Source organism: Papilio xuthus, unplaced genomic scaffold (assembly GCF_000836235.2).
Source record: "Papilio xuthus unplaced genomic scaffold, Pxut_1.1 DF825946.1, whole genome shotgun sequence".
NCBI classification, from domain to species: Eukaryota; Metazoa; Arthropoda; class Insecta; order Lepidoptera; family Papilionidae; genus Papilio; species Papilio xuthus.
In genome coordinates, this window is record NW_013532703.1 from 11,152,102 (window position 1) to 11,166,390 (window position 14,289).

The 14,289-nt window shown below is 31.5% G+C and overlaps 4 protein-coding genes across 7 annotated transcripts in view; 2 read left to right on the forward strand and 2 right to left on the reverse strand.

Moving 5' to 3' along the window:
* The window catches only part of pnut (septin 7-like protein pnut), a 40,286-nt gene extending 36,596 nt beyond the window's left edge, over positions 1–3,690 (reverse strand). The window contains exon 1 of the mRNA XM_013320801.1: positions 3,577–3,690. Within this exon, the coding sequence (XP_013176255.1) occupies positions 3,577–3,589 (13 nt within the window). The 5' untranslated portion in view covers positions 3,590–3,690. The remainder of the gene's footprint in view (positions 1–3,576) is intronic.
* On the forward strand, positions 376–6,351 carry LOC106124298 (regulator of microtubule dynamics protein 1). 3 transcript variants are annotated; one of them, XM_013320805.1, is made up of 4 exons: positions 376–390; positions 4,449–4,594; positions 4,715–4,969; positions 5,049–6,351. In XM_013320805.1, exons 1-4 carry the CDS (start codon positions 384–386, stop codon positions 5,394–5,396), a joined length of 756 nt encoding a protein of 251 aa, XP_013176259.1. In that variant the 5' UTR covers positions 376–383; the 3' UTR covers positions 5,397–6,351. The 3 variants fall into 3 exon arrangements, with proteins under 3 accessions (XP_013176259.1, XP_013176258.1, XP_013176260.1); XM_013320804.1 differs by lacking the exon at positions 376–390 and adding an exon at positions 4,048–4,270 and having other exon boundaries at positions 4,415–4,594; XM_013320806.1 differs by lacking the exon at positions 376–390 and adding an exon at positions 4,048–4,270.
* scramb1 (phospholipid scramblase 1) lies at positions 6,344–11,836 on the reverse strand. Of its 2 annotated transcripts, XM_013320802.1 has the most exons (6): positions 11,639–11,836; positions 10,316–10,668; positions 9,058–9,323; positions 8,530–8,754; positions 8,032–8,193; positions 6,344–7,771 (listed from the first exon to the last, which is right to left on the reverse strand). In XM_013320802.1, the coding sequence occupies exons 2-6, from the start codon at positions 10,653–10,655 to the stop codon at positions 7,730–7,732; spliced, it is 1,035 nt and encodes a 344-aa protein (XP_013176256.1). In that variant the 5' UTR covers positions 10,656–10,668; positions 11,639–11,836; the 3' UTR covers positions 6,344–7,729. The 2 variants fall into 2 exon arrangements, with proteins under 2 accessions (XP_013176256.1, XP_013176257.1); XM_013320803.1 differs by lacking the exons at positions 10,316–10,668; positions 11,639–11,836 and adding an exon at positions 9,821–10,008.
* Positions 11,837–12,352: 516 nt separating this feature from the next.
* Rap2l (Ras-associated protein 2-like) lies at positions 12,353–13,997 on the forward strand. Its single transcript, XM_013321762.1, has one exon. It carries the CDS (start codon positions 12,694–12,696, stop codon positions 13,237–13,239), a length of 546 nt encoding a protein of 181 aa, XP_013177216.1. The 5' UTR covers positions 12,353–12,693; the 3' UTR covers positions 13,240–13,997.
* Positions 13,998–14,289: the final 292 nt, after the last annotated feature.

A 14,289-nucleotide genomic window follows, 5' to 3' on the forward strand; every position in this document is an offset into this window, starting at 1 on the left:
ATTTGCTTGTATAACCCAGATATATAATGTACATTGTTAGAACAACTGAACAACTGCCGGCCCAATGCGATTATCATTCACATTAGAATTAGTCTTAATATGAAGTACATTATTTAAGTACCGTAACAAAAAGAGAGTTGAATGAAATAACAGTAATATGCGAAAATAATTTTCAAAAGTAGTAATAAATCGAACAAGTACAGCATGATATGCGCACAATGTTTTAAATGATGAATTGATTTAAATTGACAATCGGTCCGATGGTATTCTCAGAAAGCTTGCAGAGAATTGTTTTTCTGCTGTGTACTTAATTACTGGTGCATTTTTATGCATTATCGCAGTAGTGTTACACTAAAGTGGTTGTTGAACATGGAATAAAATTAATGTTTAGTAAGTATACTGTTTAATAACATAACGATCAAGACACCTGCATGTTACGATTCATCTTTTAAGTTTCGAAGTAAACAGAAACAATTTTTAAGCTGGATATAATACACAAAAGCAGCGTAAGTGTTTTCCCCAACTGTTCTAAATATAATAAAATACGATGCAAAATTCATTACAACGTAGCCAGCTTTACAGCTAAGAAATGCTGCTGTACGAAAGGTGTGGATTTCAGTGGCAGGACGACATCATGACGTCACAGTCGTTAGGTTCCGCTCGAGGGCGTCGCTTCTACCAAGTTACACGGTCCATGCACACAGGACAATGTGGCCCTTCTCAATGCAAACACAGATTAAAACTTTAACTTTATACTACAATATAAATGGAGTAATTACTAAACTTAATTTAAGATATAACAACAGAAACATCCAAGATTTTCTTGACTTCTATAAAGCGTACGAGGAATAAGCCTGGGACACAAAATTTCGTCTGTATTTCTCAAGAATTAAATAAAAGCATGAAAGTTTCGTATTATATAGGTTACATTGGCTTTCATAAGATGAAGTGCCGCTTAGAAAAGACTGCTGACACGCTAGAAAAACTTTGAAAATTTTAAGAGTTTAAATATAGGTTATTCTTAAATCCCAATCTAAAACCTCTGATAAAAAACACTATGTTTTTGCCTCGTTTAAAACATTCACATTTTACTTTTCATCTTTTGTAATAAGATTGTACAGATTTAAAACTTAACGAATATTTTATAATCTGTTTCAAAACATTTCAAAACTGCTATTCTATTTGTATGTTAATTTTGAATGCTTTTTCATAATTTAACTACTATCGTTACTCATTTTAATTAAAAAAAAAAACACGTAATCCATGCCCTGGCGTAGCGAAAAAATATAACAGGTCACTGCGCTTCTTATTTACGTTGGTCTCATTTACGATTTCTACAGAACTGCAGTAAGGCAAGTAAGCTAGACTAAAATTACATCCCTATTAATGAAAATCGTAAAACACCACTGAAATATATCATCCGGTTTGCAGTTCAGAATAGGGCTCTTTTTAGGTAAAGTAGTGATACCAGGAAGATCTATTTTAAGATAGAAGATGACACACGTATAACCGGTTCCTCGACCTTAAGTTGATCATAAAATGCTACATATGAACACTGCAGATGTATTGCCACTAATACGGAAGAAAGGTCAGAAAAAATAGTATGGAAGTCTGTAAGGACACTAGCTGTTGGAACATGGAATATTGAACCGTGAAAGATAAAGTATTATTAGAGTTTATGATTGTTATAGATGGGTTTACTGTTGTGACTGTGTTATCGAGAAAGCAGCGTGTACAATGAAAAAAAGTATAAAAATTATAATTACGTTTCCATTCCCCATTTTGTAACGTGACAATTCTGATCATAGCCGTAGCAGAAACTACGCGGTTCACAAGAAATAATTTTCACTTAATTCCAAGGGTATGTAAATGTCTCCGAAATTATTCACCACCGTCGCTTTGATGACCACATTAACAGTCAAATTAGAAAGATATTTCTGATTACACGAAAAAAATTAACAATAATTTAACAAAAAACGCGTTCACCTTTCATCACGAAAAGTTTTAAAATATAGTTCAAGTGTGCTTTGAAGAATAGAATAGTATAACTATAATTACGTATTTTGCATAGAAACAATGAGGTTTATCAAAAATGATGAGAGTATTGGTAAATATATGATGTCACTATCGTCGCGTGTTATTTGAATAGACCTAGGAACATAATATTTTAGTTTATTCCCTCCTAAATAAAACCGTCAGGTAATGGCCGCAGGACGGACTAACGCGCAGCGAGGATTTCGCGCGTCGGCAGGAAATTTACAATCGGTATAGCACGATGTCCGTCAGGATGCCGCCATTGAATTTGGCCTCGATCTATATTTTTGTACTTAATAAATATTTAATGATACAAAATTTCGAAAAGTATTGAAAATTTGCTATTTGGAAATGAATCATGTTAAATTTTGAATATCCTTATGTTCCTAAGATACATATGGATATTATGTTATTAGAAAAGATTTACAAAATTCTGTAAAACTAAAGTAACGAAATTATTACAATTAATATGATTTATGTAAACTTACATAGAATACCACTTCTAGGTTATCATAAAGGATCAAACCAGTGCCTCACAAAAATAAGCCTAATTTCACATCAATGTAATGTTCATAGAACACAGATATTACATCAAGACTTTTTATTATACCTTATTCTAAATAATTCTTACTTCTTTTGAAGATGCTTAAAGCAGTTGTTTACAGTGTCATTTGAATTATTATTAGATTTATTATATTAGAGATTTTCAAATAACAAAGCCATCAATGGTTAATCACAGTTTTAAGCTACACATCACGGATAAATTCAAATTTAAAACTTGCTTTTTTCTTACAAGAGTAAAAAAAATCATACAGGGTATTTCAGCAGTGGAAATCCACAGTAAGATAGCCTTTACCACAATAATTTTGGTCAATTTCTATCGCACAATTTTTGTTTATGATTGGCTGAATGGCAATATGTTCCAATTCCTTAGCAAATGGCTTTGAAATCTCAATTCCACTAATAATTAAAAACAGTGTAGTACATATAAGCATCTACATATCAATTCCAAATAAAGTCATTGTTTAGTTATGGTGGGAATTGTAGTGGTAAAGCAGATAAAGATGTACACAAATATGCAAGAAACATGTTGGACTTAGCTTTTGTATGCTGTATCAGTACAATGTAAGTACTCTGTTTCATTTAAGTAATAGAATTAAAAACCATTGATTGCATTAACATTATATGAACAATGTCTTTTCCTGCATACAACATTGAATTGTATAAAGGCTTAAGTTTCAGCTTTAAACGTCCGTTAAATCACTAAACATATTAACACATTCTTTATTCATAATAATTACATTTTATCCTTTAATTTATGTAACATTTGTACGTAAAATATTCATCTATGTTTGATAATTTGGTGGTTAGCCAATTGTCTCAGTAGAGCAAAACCAAAGTCATCCGTTACATAAAAACAATTTAAAAAGTAAAAACATGCATCGAAAAATTTGAACTGTATGCGCAAAATTTTATTGGCGCGAAGTTGCAGGTAAATGTACAAGACGGTTACATAAGCGGAAGGATAATATTAAATATTACCTGATCTCTGCATTATGATAACACTATAAAACAATAATTCACAGCGAAAACATAGCGAATTCACAAGCTTTTAACACAACACTTAACCGAACTGTCAACAGTTACACCCGCCCTTGCGACGGGAAGAAATTGATTTTTGAAGATTCTTGCCAATGTTAAAATTAAGTCAAGTTGCAAAACAACCAAAAACAACTCTTAAACTTTCGGTAATAATTTGTACTAAATTAAAGCTTTGCTTAAAGATAGGAAAGTGGGATATTTATCTGTTGTGTCAAGTCCGTTGGTATATTACAATTACAAATTATCACAAGCATAATTTAGAATAAATACTTTTTTCAAGTGTCTCTTCGATCCACTTCGATCATTTAACCGGTAACAAAATTGGTAAAAACCAAAGAGTATATAAAAACCGCAGTTTTTTAATCTATAATTTAAAAATCAAATGTGTCAAGTTTGACACGGTCTGTCAAAGTGTATGGTTTTGTATTTTGTAAACATTGCAATTGATAACATTCAAATTGAATTCGGAAATTCTGATGAAGCAGTCTTTACAAGAATTCGGTAGGACAGGCCCTTAAACTTCTTTGCCTTATTTATAATTAGAATGCAAAGTACCAGGATTTGTTTATTACGTTTAGTCATGATGACGCGAGTTTTGAAACAAACATATGCTAAAAAGTTAATGTTATGTAGAGTAAGTATCATATCATATACGTTGATAATTTTAGTAAACACCAAAGTATTCTGATTGTGTTTGTGGTGTGGTCAGTTCTTTTTTTATTTAATCACTAGATACTTAGGTAATAGTGAACAAAACCATTAACTAATAATTTTTTAGGATAACAATAAGAAAAGTCAATTCCCTCTTGTAGGGATTGCGGCCTTAGGTTTCTTGTGGTCAAGATCTGAACAGAAAACTGAAAAAAAAGATAATGTTAGTAGAGTCTTAGAAAAATCTGATGAGGAGTTTGAGAATGGTCATTATGAAGATTGTTACCAAACCTTAATGTTAAGTAAGGTGAGTTAATATCCTGAATGAACATTTAAAAAGATATCTTATACTGTCTAGTGATTTTAATGTATCATGATATAGTATAAACAATATTATGAAATATTATATATATATTTTAATTTACAGTTTCATGATGATGTTGAAGTTAGATGGCGAATTTGTCGAGCACTTTACAATTTATCAAGAAATTTAAAATTTGATGAAAATTATAGAAAAGAGCTTATTGAACAAGCATATGAAATTATAGAGAAGGAAGTCACTATTTCTCCAAATCATTATGCTGTCCACAAATGGTTTGCCCTCATTTTAGAAGCTAAAGCTAGTTATGAAGGGTATAAAGAGAAAATTAAAAATCTTCAAAACATAAAACAACATATGGATGTAAGTTGAATTGAGTAAAGTAAAAAGTGTATGTATTTGTATAATAATTCACAATATAAATTTTTATGTATTATTTCAGCTAGCAGTTATACTAAATCCAAATGATGCTACAACCTTTCATATGCTTGGAGAATGGTGTTTTCAAATAACTGAAATGCCTTGGCATCATAGAAGAACAGCTGAAATTCTTTTTGCCTCTCTACCTAAATCAAATTATGAAGATGCTCTTGAATATTTTTTAAAAGCAGAAACGGTACAACCTAGATTTTACAGTATGAATTTATTAAGGATTGGTATTTGCTATTTAAAACTAAACAGACCAGACCAGGCTAAATATTATTTACAACTGGCGGCCAGTTACCCTGCTAAATCAAATGAAGATCATCAAGCTAATAAAGAAGCAACAGAATTGTTGAAAAAGATTTAATGAATTTATTCTTTCTCAGTATAAAATCCGCTATAAAGGTTATTGGGCTCTTCAAAAGGGTAATTACTTTAGTAAGATTAAGGTGGATGTATATAAGTCAGTAGTCTGATGAATGATATATATAGATAGCTAGATATATAAAAAATCTTAAATGACCAAATAAAGACGGATATCAAGAATATAGAGGGGATAGAGTGTAATTGTTACTGAATTCAGTGTAGGATTTCACTAACAAGAGTTTGAAGTTCTGATCTATTAATTAATTTTTATTACTCATTTTTATTGTTGATGTATTTTTAGAAGTTTGTTGAATGCAGTAATCAAACTTTTAGTAAACAAAATGCTCTTCTTCTCCTGATTTTCTTCAAAGATAAAGAATGTATTAGTTGCTTATACTTCAAATATTAAATATTATTACACAGCTTTAATTTATTTTAATAAAAAATGGAGTATAGTCTCTCTATTTATTTTTCTAAATAACTCGTTAATGTATAAAAGGTTTACAATCATTTATAACTTATTCTAGAAGATTACATTTCTGCTTACGCAAAGTAAATATAAAAAAAATATCTTAATTCATAGGATTCATAATATTATATTTGAATTATTAGATTTTGACTTTAAATTATTGCAAAATTAAAAGCTTTGCTTTTCAATATCAACTATTGGTATTTCATACGTCATAAATCATTAAATATCAAAGAGAATAAAATACATCAAGGAACATTATATAGAGTAAAAATATAAAATAAAAATGTCTTCAACTGATTTCTAATAAAATTGCACTGCAGCCTCATTGTTAAAATGCAAATATTACCAAAATTGGCAACTAATGTTTTCACAACCATATTTACTATTATGTGTATGTTAATAAATGATGTTATATTTCAAAAGCATTTAAATGTAACATTTACCATTGATTTCTGAGACCAAAATCTCTGTCTTAACCCTTTTACAGGGTTAAACATATTGTCATCCCTGAAAAAACAGAGAACAATAAATTTTAAATGGAGATTTTGGTCTTGGAATCCCACGATTACAGACAGTACAAATTATAAATAAAAATAAAATCAATATTCCACATTATGCATAGATTTACAGAGACAAGAAAATTTAAAATTGAGGTTTGCAATTAACAAAAAAAACATTGATGAAAAAGTACCATTTTATAGTAATGTACCAACTATGAATAGCAGTAATCAAACACACAACTACGCAAATGTTGATACAACTAAATTTTGAAGTGAAAACTATATAGAGTAAATACAGTTATTCAAAATATTTAAATTAACATTAAAAAAAATGGCAAACAAAAGTAAGAACATTCAATAAATCTAGAAGATAGTTAACTACAGATATATTTATGAGACGGTTTAATTAAAGAAGCCATCAAAATAATTCAACAGCACAGCACCAAGAAGTTTCACTTACATCTAACTGAGATTTCTCTGCCAAAATAAAACTTAGAAAACAGCAAAAAAATTTTGGTATCAGTTTTTCGATTAAAATGTCTATCCACTGGTCTAAAATGTCTAAAGAATAATCCAAAATGTTTTTACCGTATTTTTTACTCTGGCAATGACAATTTGTAGAAATTTTTCTATACAAAAAAACATTCTGAAGCCTAAATTTTTTTATGAAGGCTAGTCCAATAAGGGGGTTTACCCTTAGTGTAGGATGTTTAGACTATTATTATTGCTATTATATATTTTATAATGTATATTTTTAAAAGGAAACTGATATAAGACTAATGTATTTGAGTCATGGATAATTGATTAAAAAAATGGGTAAAATGGTAATAAAATTACCGTTGTTTGGCAATTTGAATATATTATAATTTTTTATCAATAAACATAGCGTCAGTTTAATTTATACGATCTAGTTCTACATTTCGTTATTTAGGTTAAAATACTTAGAAACATTTTTAGTCATAAAAGGTTAACAATCCATTTAGTAAATGTTAAAGGGTTAATTTTTTTTTTTTTATAAAAATGTATGTTTTAGTAAATATTAATAATAGGCGTAAGCATTTTCAATACTAAAGCTTATGTTTGTGCTTTCCTACTTGTCTTAATAATACGATGTAAACAGATCGAAAAGGTTACGAGATCCAATATCATACGATTACAATCTGCCTTTATAAAGCTAATACTCACTGTGGGTTTCTGAGTTCGAACGAACGAATTCTGTATACAACATATCTTCATCCCAGTCATTTTATTTGACAAAACAGATATAATTTGTATTAAATGTGGATTTAAGTCTCAGAAACCCACGGTCAGAGATCTAAATTATTATCAGACGAATAGTGTAAATGCCGATTAGTTACGTTGTTACTCGTTGTGGTTTCTTGTCTTCTCAAAGAACATGAAATCCTGGAAATAAATAAAAGCATATTAATATTACATACATGAACTTCCTCTACTGCATACATTCAAAACAATTTCTTCGATTATATTGAATAACTGATAATGTGTTTCAAATAAAAACGTGCCATTAATTTAACTTAGTACTTCAAATTAATAGATTTTTATTTAATTATATTTAAAAAAACAGGTCAATCATAAAACAGCGCACACTTTGATTTGAAATGCACCATACTGTAGAATATTTGCAAATTTACTAAAATACTCACAATCAAGAAGCATGCGCCTAACAGGACCGCCTTTATCCTCACATCTAGATCCATAGGAAATGATATACCGAAGTAGTCAGAGTCTGTGAACATTTCGCGAGCGAGCCCCGACCACTGCTTTGTTATCTTTCCCACTTTTGTATCACCATCTCTGGAGTACACCTGCCAATTTAAATCTTATATCTTACTATCAAACTAATATTATCAATGCGAATGTATATGTGATAAATAGAAGGATGATAACAATTATGCAATGGTAATAAAAGGAATAGGCCGCTGATTAAGGTTTTTTTTATTCCACATAGACGGAGTCACGGTCGACAGCTAGTATAAAATAAGAAAAGAAAAATATAACCCAAGTATGGTTCTTTTATATTTGGGCTGATGTTTAAATTTAAATCAATGGGTCAAATTTAATCCTGAAAAACTTTACTACAAAAAAAACTTTTGGAATAAGAAATGTTTTAGAGAAAGACATACATGTAACATTGTACTTACATTGAATTCAACTTGTCCACAAATGGAGAAAGTACAACAGGGCCCTTTAATTCTCAGAACGACATCACCCGCTGCATTCTTTATTACATAGCACGGTTTGCAGATGGACCACTCCTGTTCAATGGAGCCGATGACCGTCCCCGGCGGCGCCGTCACTTCCATGCTCTGCAGCCAGCACGGACAGAAGCAAGAATCACATGCTAGAGGACGATGGAGATGAATAACCTGAAATTAAAATATACACCTTTTTATGAATAATCAAGGACAATTTTATTGTTCTATGTTTAATCTATGTATTATTAACTATTGGCCGCGGCTATGTCGGCGCGGAATTTAAAAACCTAAATAAGTAACCTATGTGTTTTTGTAGACTATGTTCTACATTTACGCAAAAATTCATCAAGATCAGTTGAAAATATCCGGAGACACCTTCCAAGAAACATCGATCGATCCATTTAAATTCTCGCATTTTAAAATATTAGTAAGATAATATTTTATTGTACAGATATAACTTTAAAAATTGTATACCTCATTGTGAAAGTTATCCATGATTTTCATTTCAAAAGGTCTCATGGGTCCACAGCAGTTACGAGTGCAGCAATCATTATCTTCAATTGCATAATACACTTTTTGTCCAATATTATTTTTAACTGTGTATTTGTTATTGGTTTCAAATCCAACAAAAGCTTCCATTAGTTCAATCTTCTGATGTACAAGCAACTGATCAATCATAGACAGGTATTCCAAACCTGGAGGACAGTTGCTCAGCCCGCGCGGAATAGTCATCCAACCACCTAGAAACATATATACAATTACTGCAAATGTATATAAAAGTCTATATGATGTAGTTTAATTACTAAATACTCACATCAATTCAGTGCAAATGAACATTAAATACATACATTCTTATCAGTATATAACAGTGAGCACAAACAAATAGGGCAGAACATAAACTAATATTATACCTATACCAATATTACATTAGTTGGATAAGACGAGTTTCAAATAAACACATAAATAGATACAATATAATTAATACATAACATTAGTCACATTATTTCATGTTAGTATTTAATATCCTCCACCAATTCCCGATTTGTCTTAAGTATTATAAACCTCTTTTCCTCATCAGATAAAAATTTTTCATAACCAGCATGATGTGATTTAAAAAGATTATTAAAAATTCTGGCCAGTGTCCTCTTAGCACTTGACGCACTCAAGGTTTGAAAGTAAATAATATTTCGATTTTTAATATTTTCAAAGTTGCACTTTCTTGAGAAGTATTTCTTACATTTACACCACTTAATAGAATTAATTTTTGTTTCTTTTTTAGGCAAATCTTCATACAATATATCAAAAGGATGATTAGAATGATCAAAAACCATTTTTTTCAATGCACAATTTAAACACTGTGATAGTAAAAATGTTTAATAATTAAATGAAGAGTGGTGTCGACACTTTATGGACGAATATTGCTACAATGTGATTATAACTTGTACCTATCGCTAAAGAGTAAACAGCTTTATCTATGTAAGGAGTCATTAACTTATTTGTACTCAATGATAGGTTTAAGACAAGGGCAAATAAATGCTAATGAAATTAATTTAATGTTTCTTAAAATTGTTAAAAAAAATTACATATGCGGAAAAAATCACAACTTTATCTTATCAAAAGGGGTTTAACACTTGAATATTATGTTCATGATTATATAATAATATGAAATAAGAAATATTATCTAAGTGAACAAAAATGAATGTGTTGTTGATGAATAAAAAATCTGTATTACCTGGAGGACCTTGAGGTGCTGGCTGCTGCACAATTGGAGCAGGATATCCTGACTGAGGATGAGGATATCCAGGAGCAAAGCCAGGCTGATAGCCAGGTTGAAAGCCAGGCTGAAACCCGGGTTGGAATCCTGGTTGGAAGCCATGATGCATTCCTGGTAAAGGTTGAGCTCCTGGCGGCAAAGTTGGTCCAGGGTGTGGCATCTGATGATGAGGAGGGCCTGGGTAATCTCCATGGGGGTTCATAGGATAACTTTCATTATTTTTTCCACCTTCTACTGGGGGTTCATAACCTTGACCAGGTGGAAAGTTAGGGCTGTATGGTGTGGGTTTGTGTGACATTGTGTCTATGGACCTGAAATCATCAATGTCTTCAATTTAATTCTATTTTTAATTTTTCATCTGCACTGAACTTTTCTTTTCTAAAGAGCATAGGTGGTGCAATTGTTAAGTACCTGGCCATACTGAATTATTATCTATATATCCAGGTTAATTTGAAAAAAACACATTGGTACACAGTGGGAGCCATGTACCAATGTGTTTTTTTTAAACCTTATATGCACATTTATCAGACATTCTCAGAGAGTAAGAAAATGTCATGATGCAACCTCCACATATCCACAAAGAAATTCGAAGATATGTGTTAAGCCATCTTGACAGGACTGGGCCAGCGTTGTTGACTAAGGCCACCATAAGTTCTGGTTCCAGGCCCCTAAGTGGGAACACATATTAGCTGGTAACTGAAATTTTAATTAATAAATAAACCCAAATAATTCTATGTAGACGCTATCCACACCTCAGGAAAGAAAATATATATAATGATTCTTCACTCTTAAAATATGTATCAATGTTTATGCTACAGGAGGAAAAATAATGTAACAGGGAGGCAAACATATCTGTGAAAACAAACATGCAATTTAAATGTAATTACATTAGTAAGTAGTAGTACAGTAAAAATTATTACTAGAATTATTTTACTTTAAGCTTGTCGTGTTAGTCTAATCCAAATAAATTTGTTGAAATATATGTTGCAAGAACTTCGCTTTCTTATACAGGAATTCTCCTCCTCGACAACTGTTTATTTATAGCCATAATGTGAAACTTTATTGCGGCAGAAAAAATAATCAAATATTGTTACTGCTATGCGATTGGTGGTTGCACAGCAGTAAGGTTAAGGATTTAATATCTGTTTACTGTTTGTTTATTAAAATGGAACGTATGTTTCGAAATATTTACTTGAAAATTTACAAAAGTGTATGTTAATACATTTGTTAATCAAGAAGCATTGTATATCGTCATTTAAAATTTAACATACAAATTATTACCTTGATATTTCTTCCTGTTGTTGTTGTTCAAAGATATGGGATATTCTGTTTATTTTGTGCTTTACCCGGTTTCTTCTCCCATGGAAATTGACAGAAAATAGAAATCAAAACGAAAACTTGAAAAAATCAAAACACCTATTTAAGAAGACAGATAATAAATGCACATACAAAGTGCAAGTGATTACATATGCTTTAAGATCACATGTATGTATTTTATACTTTGTAAAATATGAGAAATCCTTAACAGTTTGTTTTCACAAAATAATATTTTTTTACCCCTAAAAAAATGGAAAGTGGATTATAAACAATTTTTGAACGAAGTCCATGAGTCCAGTGTTGCCATACTTTTTCGCATTAACATTTCCGGCGTAATGTTGCCAAGTAATTGATTTTTCCTAACGAAAAGTAAGTTATTAAATTATTTTTATTAAATTATTCCTTAGCGTGATGCCAATTCTTTTTATTTTTAAGAAATATTTTAAAATTTTCCTGCCACAAGAAAAAAATATTGACAGCTGCTAGAAAAATGTTAACATTTTGCTTTGAATTAAATGAATCTTAATGTTCTTATGTCAATTAAAAAAGTAATACGTATCCATCTCGCTTAATAATAAAGTTATTAAGTTGTCTCTAAAATTTGAGTAATTTGTGTGCTATTTTTAATAAAATATATGGCAATGTTGGTATCCGGTTTGTAATAATTCCATTCACCAATCAAACCATAGCAATAGAGTGCATTGACCAACCTGCTGTTGCTGCGAATTCTACCGAGGAGCAAGTCAGTTGGATAGATGTTTGCTTCCGTGTTTGTACTTTCAAGTGTGAAGTGACTAGGCAGCGCCGGGATGCAATCAAAGTTGTTTTGCTACCCATCCAACTAAAATGGCGTCGCTGTTTATCATTTAGTTATCTTGTTTCATGTGAACGTTCTACAAAGATCGCATCCGTGTGAGTCATAAACCAACATAGCAATGACATTTTTATAGCACACAGTGAGAATACGTTTTCAAAACGTTGTTTAGAAGACTGGCTAGTGTGATTTAGATACCACAATAATGCGCGAATTCAAAGTAGTTGTGCTGGGATCGGGTGGGGTCGGCAAGAGTGCTTTGACGGTGCAATTTGTGTCTGGATGTTTTATGGAAAAATACGACCCCACCATAGAGGACTTTTATAGGAAAGAAATAGAAGTGGACAATTCTCCGTGTGTTTTAGAAATATTGGATACAGCGGGCACGGAACAATTTGCATCAATGAGAGATTTGTATATAAAAAATGGCCAAGGCTTTGTTGTAGTATATTCTTTAACCAATCATCAGACGTTCCAAGACATAAAGCCAATGAAAGAGTTAATCACGCGCGTCAAAGGTTCGGAGCGTGTGCCGATACTGCTAGTGGGCAACAAAGCAGATTTGGAGCACCAGCGGGAGGTCTCACAAGCAGAGGGCTCCAGCCTCGCACAAATGTGGGGCTGCCCGTTCTTCGAGGGCTCTGCCAAGAGTCGCATCAATGTGAATGAAATGTTTGCCGAGATCGTGCGCGAAATGAACGTTAGTCCAGAGAAGGACAAGAAACCTTATTGTTGTTGTACAGTGCTTTAATATTTAGAGTGTAATGTGGCATTTATTTCTCGTAAGACTGCAAGAGGAGGCAGGGAGGCAGCCGCCTCGGCCCGACGGCCGCCTGCCTCCGGTGGGCGCGCGGAGGTCCCGGGGCGCGCCCTGCCGGTCCCAGTCGTTGGACCTTTGGCGGCCGCGGAGCGCGTCATATCACGTTGTTAATATCTTTGATACATACCATTGTCCAATCGAGGTGCTTTATCTTATATTTTCATACTTTAGTACTGGTAGATACTCCCGCAATAATCATTGTCACAACAAACAAACATAATGAACATGTGGATTCTGATTGGAATATTATATTAAGCATCAAAAAGTTGTAATAATTTTGATATTGTCCTCGGCTAACTAGGACATTGTCTGATTTTTATATGACACTATATATTATATGTATTGTAAAATAATGTTAGTGAACTTTGTATATAATTTCATGAGATTAATAATGTGGAAGGACAAAGACGGTTTTAGAGAATTAAAAGGCCATCCAAATATGCAATAAACATATATGAATGTGTAGTGTGAAGTGAAGGCAAGAGATGTACCTAAGTCAACTTGCAGATTGTGTTTTATTGTGTAAATTATGTTTATATGAGAAATCAGTAATCAAAGGAAACACAGACTTGAGAATTGTCAGTTGCGTGATTGTGTTTTAAAAGTCTACCAGGATTTGTGATAATACATATAACAAAATATCTATAATAAAAGTTTTAAGTGGGAGATTAACAAGTGAAGTTTTATTCTGCAGATTTCAGGTAAACACAAATCTTTTATACATAGTTTGCTGAACCTGTTCTTATCACTGTTGCGTTAACAATACAGTTTGCCATACAACAGATCACATACAATTTTTTTAGTTCTTTTAGTGAGATTTTTAGCAAAATATATCTTTATATGCATTGTGACATTATCTAAGTTTATAGTAGGTTAATCTCAAATTCCTATATGTTTTCGTTTATAGAATTACTTTTTTGTTCAGTTTTTTTTTCAAGTAACAAATTGAGTTTTTCTTGTAAAAAAAGAGATAAATTTGAT